Below are 15,611 nucleotides of genomic sequence, written 5' to 3' on the forward strand. Positions count from 1 at the left end.
CATCGCTCCTTCACTGTTGCTGGGACTGCAGCAGTTCAAGAATGTAGCTCACCACCACCTTCTCAAGGGCAGCTAGGGGACGGGCAATAAATGCTGGCCCAGCCAGCTAAGCCCACATCCCCTGAATGAAAAAAAAAACTTGCCATTCAATAATTATCAAACGTTTGTTTTGTTTGTTTGTTTGGCATCAAGTTAGTAGATCTGCAGTTTTGGATATTTAGTTTTTTTTAAAAAGGGAGCTTTTATGTATATATTTATTGAAAGTCAATTTTATTGTTTCAGCCAAACATGACAACTGCAACCTCACCTATTCTGCTAAAATGGGATCCCAAAAGCTTGGAAATACGGACTGTGACAGTAGAACGGTTACTGGAACCCTTGGTCACACAGGTAAGAGAATCAGAATTGGTTTCAGTAACTCTTTCCCTAATATAAACTTCAAAACAACTACCACCTTCATGAAAAAAAAGTTTAGCAAATCCTTATGTCTGTAACGTAAACCTTTTGCAGTATGCATCAGGATCACATAGCTCCAGACCTCATTACAACCCTGGTCCAAATGTGGACAAAAGTTCTAGTTCTAGGGGTAAGGTGAGGAGGGGCAGCATTTGACCAAATGTGTCATCAAAGAGCTCCAGTAAAATTTGAAGTCAGTGTGAATTGGTGGGTGGGGGGTGAAGCTCTCCACTGGCTGGTGTCATATCTGGCACAAAGGAAAATGGTTGTGGTTTTTGCAGGCCAATCATCTTAGCCCAGGACATTGCTGCTAGAATTCCTCAGGGCAATAACGTAAGCCCAACCATCTTCAGCTACGTTATCAATGATCTTGCTCTCCAGCATAAGGTCAGAAATGGGATATTTGCTGATGATTGCAGTTAGTTCAATTCACTTCCATTTGTGAGTCCTCATAATGAACCAATCTGTGCCTGCATGCAGCAAGACTTGGATGGCATTAATTCTTGGGGTACTAAATAGCAAGTAACATTTGCACCACACCAAATGCAGGTGATCATCTCTCAACAGGAGAAAATCTGAGCTTCTCCTCTTAACATTCAATGGCATTACCACTGCTGAATCCTGAACCACTAACATCCTTGGGTGGGGGTGGGGTGGGGGTAGGTGGGGGGGGTGGGGGTGGGGTGGGGTGTGGGGGAGGTGGGGGGGTGGGGGGCGGTCACAATGGACCAGAAACTTAACAGGACCGACATGTAAATGCTGTGGCTACAACGGCAGCTCAAAGGCTGGGTATTCTGTGGTGAGTAACTTGCTTCCTGACTCTCGAGGCCTATGAACCACCTACACAGCACAAGTCAGGAGTGTGATAGAATACAAGTATAGTTCAATTGTGGAACCACATCTAATTTTGGACACTGTTGAGTGTTGCAAGCGCAGGTTGGTTGGTTGCAGTCTGTACTTTGCCTGTTGTGAACCGCTGTATAGCATACCTGGCATCACGCCAGCACTGAAATTCACAAACCACATTACTCATTTGTGTGGTACGCAGGCTGTCTTTTGGACTTAACGGCAGCATGATGTTAGTGGAGACTGCTACTTCATAGTTCCAGGGTAACCTGAGGTAGACTGTGGACTTTTCAGGACTGAAAGTCGCATTTGTGAGTTTGTACGCTATACAATCTGCAATGATCTGACCAGGGTAGCTATTATCCTGCAGGATGGCTTTAATGCACCCTATTTCAGCATCAGGCTTGCATGGTGAACAAATGGCTTGGGCCCTATTTGCCAGGTTGCCAATAAGGCCAATCTTTATAGTACGTCAGACTGTAGGAATCCCAATGCCTGAGCAACAGGTGAAGCTCTTTCACACTGTTAATATGCAGTAGCGACACAAGTATATGAATTCTGGTGCAATGCCAGGTATTTAGGCCATACGTCCCAATGATTGGAGGACCATATCAAATAGCACACCTTCAGCTGTTCGCAACAGGGGTAGTATGGACTGTAGCCGATCAGCCTGTGCTTGCAAAACTCAAAACGTAGTGTCCAACATTAAATATGATTCTGTGTTTGGATAGCACTTGCTAAACAATCCTGATTGTGCAAATAATTACACTGAAAACCAATTTAAGATCATTGGTGTGGCTCACTTACACATACTAGAAGCTACATATATTCACACACAGCCCTGTCCTTTGCAGACAGAGGAGCATGTTCACAAATGGTGCCTTTTTCAACTAAACAAAGCTTGGGGACAGCCATTCCCAGGTTCATTCCCCATGACCAATTGGTGTTGACCTGCCTGATTTTGAATTTGAACAAAAGCTTGGCAGTTAACAGTGCCCTGGTGCATTCTCCATAGCAATGCCTCCACCAGGGTCCACTTGCCAGCCAATCATCACTGTCTTATGTGCATAAATTGTTGTTACCTTTACTATTGGTATCCTTGCAAGCTGTCCTGATGATTGCAAGATGAAAATCTTTTACAGATTTTTTTTTCAAGCAATTCTTGAGTTAATTATAATTCAGTTTGGATTGGGTCAATTTTTGTCAAAAATTCTGCTGATTGTGTTTTAGAGCTAATGGGATAAAACCATCTTATCAAATATTACACTGTGGTAGCTTTGTGATGGTTTGCAAAACCATCTAATCAATGTTTTATCCTAGTCTTTAGGAATGAAACCATCTTATCGGGTTATCCTTATCGTTTTAACATGAACTAAGCTTTTTCACTCAGTGGAGCCTCAAGTTCATTCAGTCTTAGGGATGAAGTTTTTTGAACCTTTTGGGGAAAATGAACTCTTGTTTAATTGTTTTAAGCCCTCACTCCTAGGAAAATAACTCTTATCTTGTTATGCCTTCATTATGGCCAGATTTCTTCACATAACCTTCCCAAATCTTTGCTGGCTCTTGATTAATCCACACTTTTCTAAATGACTAAATGAATCAGGACAGGATTAATGTGCCCACTGCTGCGATTAGGTGAACTGACATGCAATCGCTTGGTCTATCTTTCTCTGTTTTTAATCAACAATACAACGTTAGTAATCCTTCAGTTTTCCAGCACAGCATCTGTTGCTATGGAGGATTAGAAAATAATGATCAGAACTTCTGCTATTTCCTCCCTTGCTCCTTAACATTTCAATCTCAATCCATTTATCCCATCCATTATTTCATACTCCTCAATTATGTCTGCATCTTCTCCCTCTGTGGGAAGATAGCGGAGATGATGGCATAGTGGTATTGTTGCTGGACTAATAATCTGGATTCGAATCCTGCCACGGCAGATGGCGGAATTTTGAATTCAGTAAAAAACCTGCAATTAAAAGTCTAATGACCACGAATCAACCATTGTTGATTGTTGTCACTAATGTGCTTTAGGGAAGGAAATATGACTCCAGACCCACAGCAACGTGGTTGACTCTAAAATGGCCTAGCAAGCCACTCAGTTGTATCAAACCACTTTAAAGTCTCACAAAGGAATGAAATTGAATGGACCACTCTGCATCGACCTAGGCACAGAGACAACAACGGCAAGCTCAACCCTGTCGAAGTCCTAGTGCCAAAATTGGGAAAGCTGTCTTGTAGACTAGTTAAGCAACAACTTGACATAGTCATCCATACGGAGTCATATTTTACAGATGATGTCCCAGACACCACCATCACCATCCCTGACTATGTCCTGTCCCATCGGCAGGAGAGACTGAGCACAGGTGGCGGCACGGTGGAATACAGTCAAGAGGGCGTTGCCCTGGGGGTCCTTAACATCTACTCTGGACCCCATGAAGTCTCATGGCATCGGGTCAAACATGGAATCTTCCTGCTGATTACCACGTACTGCTCTCTCTCAGCTGATGAATCAGTGTTCCTCTATGTCAGGAAGCACCGAGGGTGGCAAATGCACAGAATGTACTCTGGGTGGGGCACTTCAATGCCCATCACCAAGAATGGCTCGGTAGCACCACTACTGACTGAGCCTGGCCAAGTCCTAAATGACATGGCTGCTAGACTGGACCTGTGGCAGGTGGTGAGGGGAAAAAACACACTTGACCTCATCCTCACCTACCTGCCCCAGATGCATCTGTCCATGACCGTATTGGTTGGAGTGACCTCTGCACAATCCTTGTGGAGACATTGAGGATACCCTCCATCGTGTTGTGTGGCACTATCACTGTGCTAAATTATAAAGATTTCAAATAGATCTAGCAACTCAAGACTGGATGAGGTGCTGTGGGTCATCAGCAGAATTATACTTGAACCCCCACTCTGCCCTTAGCCTCAAGCCAGGGGATCAACCCTGGTGCAATGAAGAGCGCAGGAGGGCATGCCAGGAGCAGCACCGACATACCTAAAAATGAGATGACAACCTGGCGAAGCTATAACACGGGACTACTTGCATGCCAAACAGCATTAACAGCAAGTGATAGACAGAGCTAAACAGTCCCCCAACCAATAGATCAGATCTAAACTCTGCAGTCCTGCCGCATCCAGTTGTGATGGTGGGCAATTAAACAACTGATTGGAGGAGGCGGCTTCACAAATATCCCCATCCTCAATGATGGGGGAGCCCAGCACATCAGTGCAAAATATAAGGCTGAAGCATTTGCTATAATCTTCAGCTAGAAGTGGATGATCCATCTCAGCCTCCTCCGGAGGTACTCTGCATCATAGATGCCAGTCTTCAGCCAATTCAATTCACTCCATGTGATATCAAGAAACGGCAGAAGGCACTGGATAGATCAAAGCCTATGGGCCCTGACAACATTCTGGCAATAGCACTGAAGACTTGTGCTCCAATACTTGCCACACGCCTAGCCAAGCTGTTCCAGTACAGTTGCAACACTGGCATTACCCAGCTATTTGGAAAATTGCCCAGATATATCCTGTACACAAAAAGCAGGACTCCTCAGAGAAGAGTCATAGTGACTCAAAATGTTAACTCTGTTTCTCTCTCCACAGATGTTGTCAGACCTGCTGAGTTTCTCCCAGTATTTTCTGTTTATATCTTCACATCTTCCTCCTCTTCCACACCGAGATTTGGTCTTGAATCGGGCCTGCTCTTCCCTTGGCTTTTCCTCTTCCATTTCATGTATTGTTATAACCCAGCAGTTTGGTAAAACTAAAGTATTTAAAAATCCCAGAGGGAAACTTAAACAACTTTCATAACCTATATTTTTAAGAGGTTTGCTTGAGTTGCAATTCTAAATTCATGAATCAGACCCCTAGTTCTCACTGAATGAAACATTTTATTAATTTACACAAGTTAAATATATACACATGGCTACAAATTACTACTATCATAACTTTTAACAAATTCCCAAACTAATCTCCATTTAAGGCAGCGGCACCCAAAGACTTAAGCAGACACCAGGCAAAGCATTTTCACTTTACAAATTCAAAATGAGGTTCCCCTCTCTTTGGTTCCTATGGAGACAGTTTTAGGTTTACAGCTACTTTGATCTTACACTGCCTCTGCTCTGCACATACAAAATTGTCTGTTGTATCCAGCACAGCTCATTGAATGTAACTTCTCATTGTATCATTAGCCCCTCTGAACTCCACCTCTTCTAACAATAAAAACCCCTTTCATAGTACTAATTTTATTAGTAATATAAACATATTGCTCGGTCTCTGCTAGCTCGGTGTCAGATTTCACCCCATTTCTTGAATACTCTATTAAAAAAAAATGCAAGTGCTCTCTACCTTGTTTACATCTCAAAACTAGTACGCATCAAAGCACCCAGACTAGCTGGCTTTAATCCAATTAAGACACACCCACAGACTAACCCTTTTTTAAAAAAAATAATGTTCAATAATATATATATTAATAGCTTCATGATACTATCTATAAAATAGTTTTGGGTTTTCCTTGATTTTACCTGTCAATATTTTTCATGCCCCTTTGTTTTCCTAATTTACTTGTTAATTTCACCCTACACTTTCTGTATTCTTGGTGCTATTGAACTCTCTGAATCTGATAATTTATATATCCTTCATTGCACCCTCAAATTTTTCTCTAAATTGGGGCCAAAAATTGAGTAGCCCAACATTTACATCCTCTAATACCTTTAAAAATACTCCTTCAGGTGGCCAAACCAATCATGGTAACGGATTCAAAAACAAAAATAGCTGGAAAAACTCAGCAGGTCTGACCGCATCTGCAGAGAGGAATACCATTAATGTTTTGAGTCCGTATGACCCTTCATCAGAACTTTTTTTTCCTTAGTTCTGATGAAGAGTCATACAGACTCAATGTTAACTGTATTCCTCACTGCAGATGCTGTCAGACCTGAGCTTTTCCAGCTATTTTTGTTTTTGTTTCAGATTTCCAGCATCCGCAGTATTTTGCTTTTATGGTAACATTCAATATGCGGATCAATTTTCAAGATATTATTTAACTACTGTGAATGGATTTGTCTTAAATATACATCTTTATAATTGTGTATGTTTATAATTGTATGGGTACACTTATTTATATAATTCATGGTGTTTTAGAAAATGCCTTGTAGTTAGGTTAACAGCAAGAAAGGGAAGATACTGAAGCAGCAGATGGGCTTGCTTAGCTAAAGAACTGGAGACGTAATCTCTGCAATAAATTGTTTTACTGAATGCTTTTGAATTCTGAAAGGTTGTAAAACTCATTTACTTCAGATTAAAGAAGAAAATGTAAATGAGGGAAAATTAATCGAAAGATCGGTTTGAGGTCAACTCAGAGCAGGCTATGTCACCATGAGTGGAGCTTAGGAAGGCTCTCTGGTTTCAATTTATCTGGGTGCTTGCTAGTTTAGTTGCAGTTTAGACCTTGGCAGTTAGATAGACCTGCACTGTAAGCAGAATTAAAAAAAACTAATTTCAATCTTGACTTGTGGCATGCCGTTAAGGCTTAATCTCCATTTGAATATTGACGGAACAGAAACTTGAAGATTGCCTGGTTTGAAACTAGTGCAAGATTCTGCAGTGAGTTCCTCACATCTTGTAAATAAAGCAACAAGCAGATTAGCTTGGAAGTATTGGAAAAGTACCCAGAAGAAGGGACAGAGACATCCACAGTCAATAGTTGGTAAATGAATGTTTTGCCTCTGAGACTAGCTGGAGTTGTGAAAAGTTCATCTGTTGGGTGGGCCCTACAGAAGTAAATTATTTTAAGAACGAAGGCCCGAATTTTACCTTTGGCGGGTGCGTGTGATTTGCAGGCCCAGGAGCAGTTGGGAAACGGGCCCCCAACTGTGATTGGCTCCTAACCACGATTTCACGCTGGCTGAACATGTCAGTGCTGCTGGGGTGTGGGAACAGGAAGAGGGCAGGCAAGGGTGTTTCTGAGGGCGCAGGTGAGCGCTGCGAGAAAGCTCCCTGAAGGCAGGGAGCTGCAGACCTGAAAATCATCAAATAAAAGTTTAAAAAGCTGCAAAAAAAAAAGTCCATGCATCACAATCAGGCACCTGAAAATATAGCTGATAATAGTGCTGTCCAGATTTTTATTTACTTCATAACGGAAATTTTATCACTTCCTTGGTTGAGGTTTGATAAAATGTAAAGGCCGATTTGCCCATCCACCAACGTAATGTTGGACGGGCCACAATAAATCGGAGAGAGTTGTGCCGTTAATCGGTTTAATTGCCGCCTTCGTTGTCGGCGGGCACACTTCTGACTTTGGCGTGTGCCTGCCAAGCGAAATATTGCGCAAGTTTTCTTGCGATTTTATGCCTGATCGTATTGGGCGTGCGCCTGCCTACGGGACGTAAAATTCAGCCTGATGTGTCTCTTATGGGAATTCTTGTGGAAGTAAGAAGTAAACCTGACTGCATTACATATAGTTATAAACTACATTGTTAATTAATAGTGCTTGTTTTCGATAGAATAATGTTAAGAGAAATTGTGTAATGTAGTTCTAGTTAAAGTGAGGTATTCAGATTTCTTTTTAAATGTTAACAGTCCCTAGCCGGATCATACGACAAGAAATAGTTGACGTGAATGGCCTGTTTGTGCTGTACATTATATGTAATAGAATGCAAGTCTCCCATTGTAATTTTCATAATTGACAGACTCCAATCTCACATGGTAAAATATAATCATGGGCTGTATTGGCACCTATATGTTAAATGAGGGCAGAATCTGACTTGGCTGCAATGCCTTCATCTACTATTTATTATATATTCAAGGTTGTGGTTGTATTCTTGTTTTTTGTACAATTTCAATATGTTTAAAGCAGGTAAAGGTTCCAAACTAATTGATAATCTAAATTCTGCACGGGAGTGCTGGTTCTGGCTGCAGTTGTGTTTCAGTTGGAGTTTGGTGACTGAGGGAACTTAAGGGTTAAATTCTATCAAGTCTAGTCTCCCTTTAATTTCGCAATTAATTAAAAGTTACAGTTAGGGTTGGAAGAAGGTGAGTTTTAGTCCAGCTTAAAACAGGGCTCTCACAGGCTCTGCTTGCAGCTGCAACTAGTTAAATAGATAACTGGCATAATCAGGTTTTCAGAGGCAAGGTTCAGAGAGTATAAAAGTAGGCTATCTTATAGTGCTGACTTTGTCTGCATTAGAGTGCTGTTTTTGGCTGCAGTCAAGTTCTTCAGTTGGAGTTTGGTGACTGAGGGAGTTCAGTGAGAAGGGTGCAGGTGCTCCTTTCTTTTTCTACCTTTCCTCAAAAGAAGAGCAGTAGCCTTGGTAAATAGGAACTGGTGAGTAAATTAGAAAAGTGTAATATTTTTAAACACGTAGCTATACTTGGATTTAACTGAAGTGCCAGGAATAAGAGAACTTTAAGGCCAATACAAGAAAGTAATATAAATAATCTAGAATAGAATAAAGTTAACGTTAGGGAAGTAGAAGTAAGACATGGCAGGGTAGCTCAGTCGAGTGCAATGCGTGACCTGTAATATGTGTGAAGTCATGTACACTACTGTTGACCTAGCTGACCACATGTGCAGGAAGTGCTGTCAGCTATAGAAACGTGAGCTCCAGGTTTCACAGCTCAAGCGGCAGCTGGAGTCACTGGCGCAAGTGCGAGGGTAAGAGCTATGTGGATAGCACATTGAGAGAGGTGGTTACACTGTAGCTTAAGGGCCTGGAGATGGAGGGAATGGGTTTTTATTCACAATAAGAGGTTGTGGTGGAAGAATTAATCCAGGCTGGTCTTTTTGGTTGAAGCTGGCTTATTCTCAAGATGATGACTCAGTGCTAATGACTTCCAGGTAGCTTCCACACAGTGTTCCAGCTGTATCTTTTTATTCTATTTAGATGAGTTAATCAAAGCCCATCACCTGTTTAGCTAGCAGTTGTCTTTAACAAGTTAATTGACAGATTGCCCTTATTTAAAAATTAAAACTTTGAAAATAAAACTTCATCATATATGTTTTGTTTCTCTCTCTCTCTCTCTCTCTCTCACTTCACACACACACTGTCTCTCTCTCTCTCTCTCTCACTCTCTCACACACACACACTGTCTCTCTCTCTCTCTCTCACTCTCTCTCACACACACACACACACACACACACACACACTTCTAAAACAAAAAAAATTGCATCAATATAAAATAAGACACCCCCCCTTCCAATACATTTAATAATTTCTTAGAGCAGGCACTTCTTTTCGTAAAACAGCCTAATTGTTGGTGACTTGTCGACCCATTTTATCTTAGAGATCTCTTTTCTCTAACATTTCTTTTATGCTGGCTATGTCTATTTGTAGCCTTTTTTCAGTGACAATTTTTGTGGAATGAACGTTGTCCCAAATAGATCGGCTATCAATATAACATTCTATGGGCAAAATTTTCCAGCATTGCCCCTTATCCAATATGCTGACAGAAATATTACATAAGTAAACCTCCATATCTAATGCTTCTACCAAGACTAGCATTTCAGCAGCTAAGGTGCTTTTCACTACCCTTTTTATTTTCTTGGCGTCCCAAGCCAGTAGGCAACATTTATCATTTCCCACCAAGAATATGATAAACCCTGCTGTGCTAGAGTACCCATCTGGAAGATTGGCATGTGAAGCATCGCTAAAAATGACCAACCTCATATCTTCTGGATCACCCAAGGCTGGAAACTTGAGCACACATCTTTCAGAATTTAATTTTTTTTTTTAAGTGTTTGATTTGCTCTCAGAACTTGCTCAACTGTTGCATGTTTCATCGTGGTTCTCGACTCCAACACATTATAACTAGCGTCAGGCCTAGTCTGAGTGCACAACCAGACCAACTGCCCAATCCAGCTTCCCAACTGTTCCATTTTTTCCTTCGTAGCAGGATCCCCTTTTTGTGAGGATCTACCACGAATTATTAGGATATGATTAACATTTTCTGGATGGGATTATTGATTCAATGTCATTCCTAACTTGCTCTGCTTAATGTCCAAGCCTATGTATTTAAAGGCCCCTGAAGCCTGACTCCTGACCTTGAATTCCTCCTTTATCTTGATTACCCATTGTTTAAATTCTACAGAGCCTCCCCACAGGAAATCATCAACATGCATGATGAAGATTCCAAATAGTTTCTCCTTATGGTACCATTTAGAACATCGCAGGGTCTGCCTTTAACTGAATGCAACCTGTTGTCAACAGGACAGACCTCACAGAAAAATACCAAACTCTTGACACATCATTTAATCCATAAGCACATTTGTTCAATTTCCACAGCTTTCCTTCTACATCCCTGGCTTCTTTGGGCGGTTTCAAAAAACTTCCCTTTGAAACTTCTCCCCCTGTAAAAATGCAGCCTTTATATCAATCGATTGTACTCCCAGGAATAGGTTGCCAAAATACCAACAAAAAAATCTTTGAACTCACTTTCCCTGCAGTTGGCGAGTCCAATCTGACATCCTGATCTCCTAGTCTCTCTTCAAAGCCCTGGGCTACTAATCTTGCTTTAGCCTTCTATGTGCTGTCTGGGGGTACCTTTCCTGTACAGATTTATCTGAGAGATAAAGCTGGCTGTCCTCTGTTATGTATTTCAGAATATACTTCAAATTCCTTTCAACTTTCTAACTCCTTCTGTTTGGCTTCCTTTATCAGCTTACTTTTCCAATTTATTAACGAATACTAGAATCTCTTGGTCATAAGGACTTCTACTTCTAATGAGATTCCTAGCTTGCTCTCTAATTGTCATTCTTGTTAAGCTTTGGCCTCTACTTGCATTCCTCTCCCTTTTGGGACTACTACTATATGATCTTTCTCCTGTGCGAGCAGATCCCCGTTTGTAAGTCCGTGATTTTTTTTCTAGGGTCGCAATCACTTTCTGGTCCACTGTCAGAATACTCACCTGCATTTTCTGAGTTTCCTCATCTTTCCTTCAGTTTGCCAATCAATAGGTCTTGTTTCCTGCACATTTAGCCAATATTTGTATTTAGCAATGGCCTTTCCTGCTCTCCCTATGATGGTGGCATCCCTCCACACACCGGTCTCTTCTGGCATGTATGTTACCTTTGTTCCTACTTTGGGTAGTTGCCCTTTTGGATGAATAGCATTATCCTGTACCTCAGTGTTACAGGGTTGACTGACTATAAACAAAGTATGTGCCGTCATCTGCTCCTCATAACCACGTGCGCGTGTGTATGTGAAGTGCATGGTGCCTCCTCCCGTTCTATGCCCTGTTTAGAACCTGTAAAGGTATAGTCAGTATCAATTAACCGCGAAGAATGTACCCAGTTTGATTGCCGTGTTGCACAATTACTATTTTCCCATCTCTCCCTATTACCTTGCCAGGTCCTTTCCACTCTTTCTGGCCTTACCTTTCATAATATACCATGTCTCCTTATCTAAACTGCATTTCCGATGGTCTTACACAGTGCCGTAGGGCCTGCCAAATTTTCTCCGAAACCTCAGCTTTAATGAAAGTTTGTCTGCCTGCATGCAAGGTGTTCAGATGAGTAGAAAAGGTGGAGCTAATGCTAGTCCCTTCTAGAGCAGGGGGAGCATCTGATGACACTGAAGATAACTTCAAATTTCTTCCGCACACCAACTGGTAGGGACTATACTCCTCCTCCCACTCTTCTCTCTCTCTCCCCCCCCCCCCCCACAAAACCATTTTTAGAGAGTTTTGTGCATGCGCTGCCAATGCTAGCACTGTTTGCAATTTACAATCTATGTTGGTTGACCAGCTAATATTTTATGTAGCATGTAATCTATTACCGCATGATTTCTTTCACAAAGACCATTACTAAATGGGCTTTCAGCTAAAGTGTGCATAACTATGATGCTTAAATTTTTGCACAAATCTCTAAATTCCTCATTGGTGAATTCCCCACTATTATGTGTGAAGGACTTCGTTGGTGTTCCTAATCTTGTTCCTACCCATTTCTCCATGACTTTACTGACAATGGCCCTTTTGTTTTTACTATGTATGTGTTTAGGTTACTATGTTTAGGTTTACTATGTGTTTAGGTTAAATCTGGTTGCCATATCTATGAAGTGTAGTAAAAAATAATACTGCTATCCTTGTCCCAAACTTTCAAGTTGCCACTGCATCGTTAAACTTCCTGGCTAGTGGCAAGCTCACAACAGGACGCAGCGGTGTCTTATGATATTTAAGGCAAATTTCACATTGAGCAGTGATTTGTTCAATTAGGTTGTCATATCCTATATCGACCACTCCCGCATCTCTAAGTAAAGCCTTTAGTTTCTGTGGCATCGGATGTACAAACTGTCTATGTAATTCCCAAACCATCATCTTTTTGTCCACCAAATTCTTGTTCTCAGCAGTTAACAAAATTTCATGAACTTTTTGTTAAATCTCTGGCTTCCTTAGTGGCAAGCAGTAATGGCTTGACCAAGTAAAATGTAGATCCACAGTTTTTACGAACATGACTGCTCTATCATTCTTCATATCTAGTGTCATCTGAGCCACCTTCATCACAGATCGACTCAACAATAGTGGTATCTTGCTAGAAACCACATCAGTACCGGTAAACAGATTGATCCCTGCTATCTTACAAGGGAGGACCACCGGTTTGGAGGATGTTAATGTATTGTCACCTCCGAACTTGAAGCAGGTAGAGCTTTCATATTTCTTGACCTTCCGCCGGTCTACCTCATCAAGAGACTCCAGATAGCAGTCAAGTCAGTCCATGCTGCACACTAAAAGTGCAACCACTGTCCAGAACTGCACAGTTGAAGGAATCTATCATCAAGACACTCATCACTGGATTCAAACTCTCTGATCAATACAATTCCATCATGGCAATCAGCATCACCATTTTCAGATGAATCCTTCTCGTGGGTCACTTCAAATGTGCGATTCCTTCGTTGTGGGCAGTTCATTGCATAATGATACTGGGAATCACACCGGAAACACTGATTAACCATTTCTCGTGCATTCTTTTGGGTTTAAATGCCAATGGTCACCGCCCCAGACACACTTTTTGTCCCGACACTCCAATTGCCTAGGGTTACAACCATGTTCTGACCTCGTGTCATTAACCCCATCTTTGTATTGGAATCTTCGTCTAATGCTTGGTTGACCTTGAAATTCGGCCACCATTGAATCCTCTATCCTTTGTTTTACAGCATAGTTGTTCGCATTTGCTAAGAAAGTGGCAGGGAACAACCTTTTACCCAGAATTTTTTTTAGGGCAGCAGCCACTTGATCTAAGGGAGATTCTTTTCTCTCTGAACTGAACCCCTGTTAGTACTAAAAGACTATTAACATGGGAAATGCAAGCACAATCCAGTAACTTAAATGCTAATACTGATTCTGGAATTTTGAGTTCAAATCTGTGTCCTCCTGTACCTTTTATCAAAATCTGATATATTCTTCCATGGACGATCATCTGGTTTCCTAAACCTATCAAAGATTGTCCAAGCTTCATATGCTTCCAATAACTCATTCTTTTTGTGAAACTTATCCAAAAATTGTAGCAGAAGGTTTAACTCCTCGTCATGATCCAAATCATCCACTTTCCATTCTGAAAATACCTTACTCCTTATCTTACTTTTTGCTGGTAACGATAACGTCAAAGCCATACCTTGCTTCTGGGGTATAGAGGTAACCTGGATCCACATTTCAACTTCAGCCTTCCATTGCTGATAAGGTTCAGAGTCAGAAGAATTGGTGGATAATCAAAACTTGTGATTTTACACCATCCTTCTGCAATTCCATAACTTAAATTGTCAGCAATAGTGCACTTCCTTTCTGTCAGAGGATTGAGGCAGAAATCTTCATATACAGCAATCAGTCAGCAAAGCTTAAAGTTCATCCTCTGCTACCATGTTATCCACAATAATCTGGTGGAAGAATTATCCAGGCTGGTCTTTTTGGTTCAAGCTGATTTATTTTCAAGACAACTCCTTAGTGCTACTGACTTCCGCACACAGTATTCCAGCTGCATCTTTTTATTCTATTTAGATGGGATAATCAATGACCATCACCTGTTTTAACTAGCAACTGCTTTTAACAAGTGGATTGCCACATTGACATAGGTGATCACCAGGCAGTCCAAGAGAAGTAGGCAGGTAGAGCAGGAGTCTTCTGGGGTCTCGCTCGCAAATCAGTTTTCCATTTTGGAAGCTGGCGAGGGTGCTGGTTCCTCAGGAGTGCAGTCAGAGCCACATTTGTGGCACCGCGAGCGGCTCGGCTGTACAGGACGGGAGGAAGAAGAAAGAGCGAGCTATAGTGATGGGGATTCATTGGTTAGGGGAACAGATAGGCGTTTCTGTGGCCGTAGACGTGACTCCAGAATGGTATGTTGCCTCCCTGGTGCCAGGGTCAAGAATGTCCTGAGCGGCTGCTGGACATTCTTCTGGTGGATGGTGATCAGCCAGAGATCATGGTCCACACTGGCACCAATGACTTAGGTAGGAAGGGGCATGTAGTCCTGCGATCAGAATTTAGGGAGATAGGTAGAAAATTAGCAAGCAGGACCTCAGATGCAGTAATCTCCGGATTTCTCCAGTGCCATGTGCCAGTTATTACAGAAATAGGAGGATAAGGCAGATGAATGCGTGGCTGAAAAGATGGTGCTGGAAGGAGGGCTTTAGATTCCTGGGACACTGGGATTGTCTCTGGGGGAGATGGCACCTGTACAAGATGGATGGGTTGCACCTGAATAAAGCTGGAACTGAGTTTCTTGTGGGGCATTTTGTTAGTTTAAAGCCCTCCTAACCGCATGAACTCAGCAGGGGTGTGGGAACCAAGAGAAAATATTAGAGAGGAATACCAGGGTGCACAAAATACTGGGAGGGACAGATAGTACTAGTATAGAGAATAGTAAGCTAATTAAATTCGGGGTGAGGGAGAAAGTGACAAAATCTAAATCGTGGTTACTATGCATGTATGTGAATGCAAGGAGTATAGCACGGAGTTGCAGGTGCAGATTGCCATGTCGAAGTATGCTGTTGTGGCGATAACAGAGATCTAGATCAAGGAAGGGCAGAGCTGGGTGTTAAATGTTCCCAGGTGCAAGGTGTTCAGAAGAGATAGGAAAGGAGGAGGGGTGGCAGTATTGGTTAAGGAGAGCATTGCAACGTTGGCAAAATAAGATGTCCTGGAGGGTTCAAGGACAGAATCAATTTGGCTAGAATCATCTAATGCTCTCTTGAATTACTTGATTGAGCCTACCTCCACTACACTTCCAGGCAGTGTATTCCAAACCCTAACTGTTCACTGTGAAAAAGTTCTTTTTTTTCACCTCCTCACATGTGTTTCTTTTGGAAAACACTTGTGCC

General features: G+C 41.8%; 1 protein-coding gene across 8 annotated transcripts in view; it reads left to right on the forward strand.

Moving 5' to 3' along the window:
* The first annotated feature begins 288 nt into the window (after positions 1-288).
* The window catches only part of ctnna2 (catenin (cadherin-associated protein), alpha 2), a 1,471,852-nt gene continuing 1,456,529 nt past the window's right edge, over positions 289-15,611 (forward strand). For all 8 annotated transcript variants that reach the window (XM_041198108.1, XM_041198115.1, XM_041198125.1 and 5 more), the window contains exon 1: positions 289-390. In XM_041198108.1, coding sequence (XP_041054042.1) covers positions 289-390 — 102 coding nt within the window. The remainder of the gene's footprint in view (positions 391-15,611) is intronic.

This window comes from Carcharodon carcharias, chromosome 1, assembly GCF_017639515.1.
Source record: "Carcharodon carcharias isolate sCarCar2 chromosome 1, sCarCar2.pri, whole genome shotgun sequence".
Taxonomy (NCBI): domain Eukaryota; kingdom Metazoa; phylum Chordata; class Chondrichthyes; order Lamniformes; family Lamnidae; genus Carcharodon; species Carcharodon carcharias.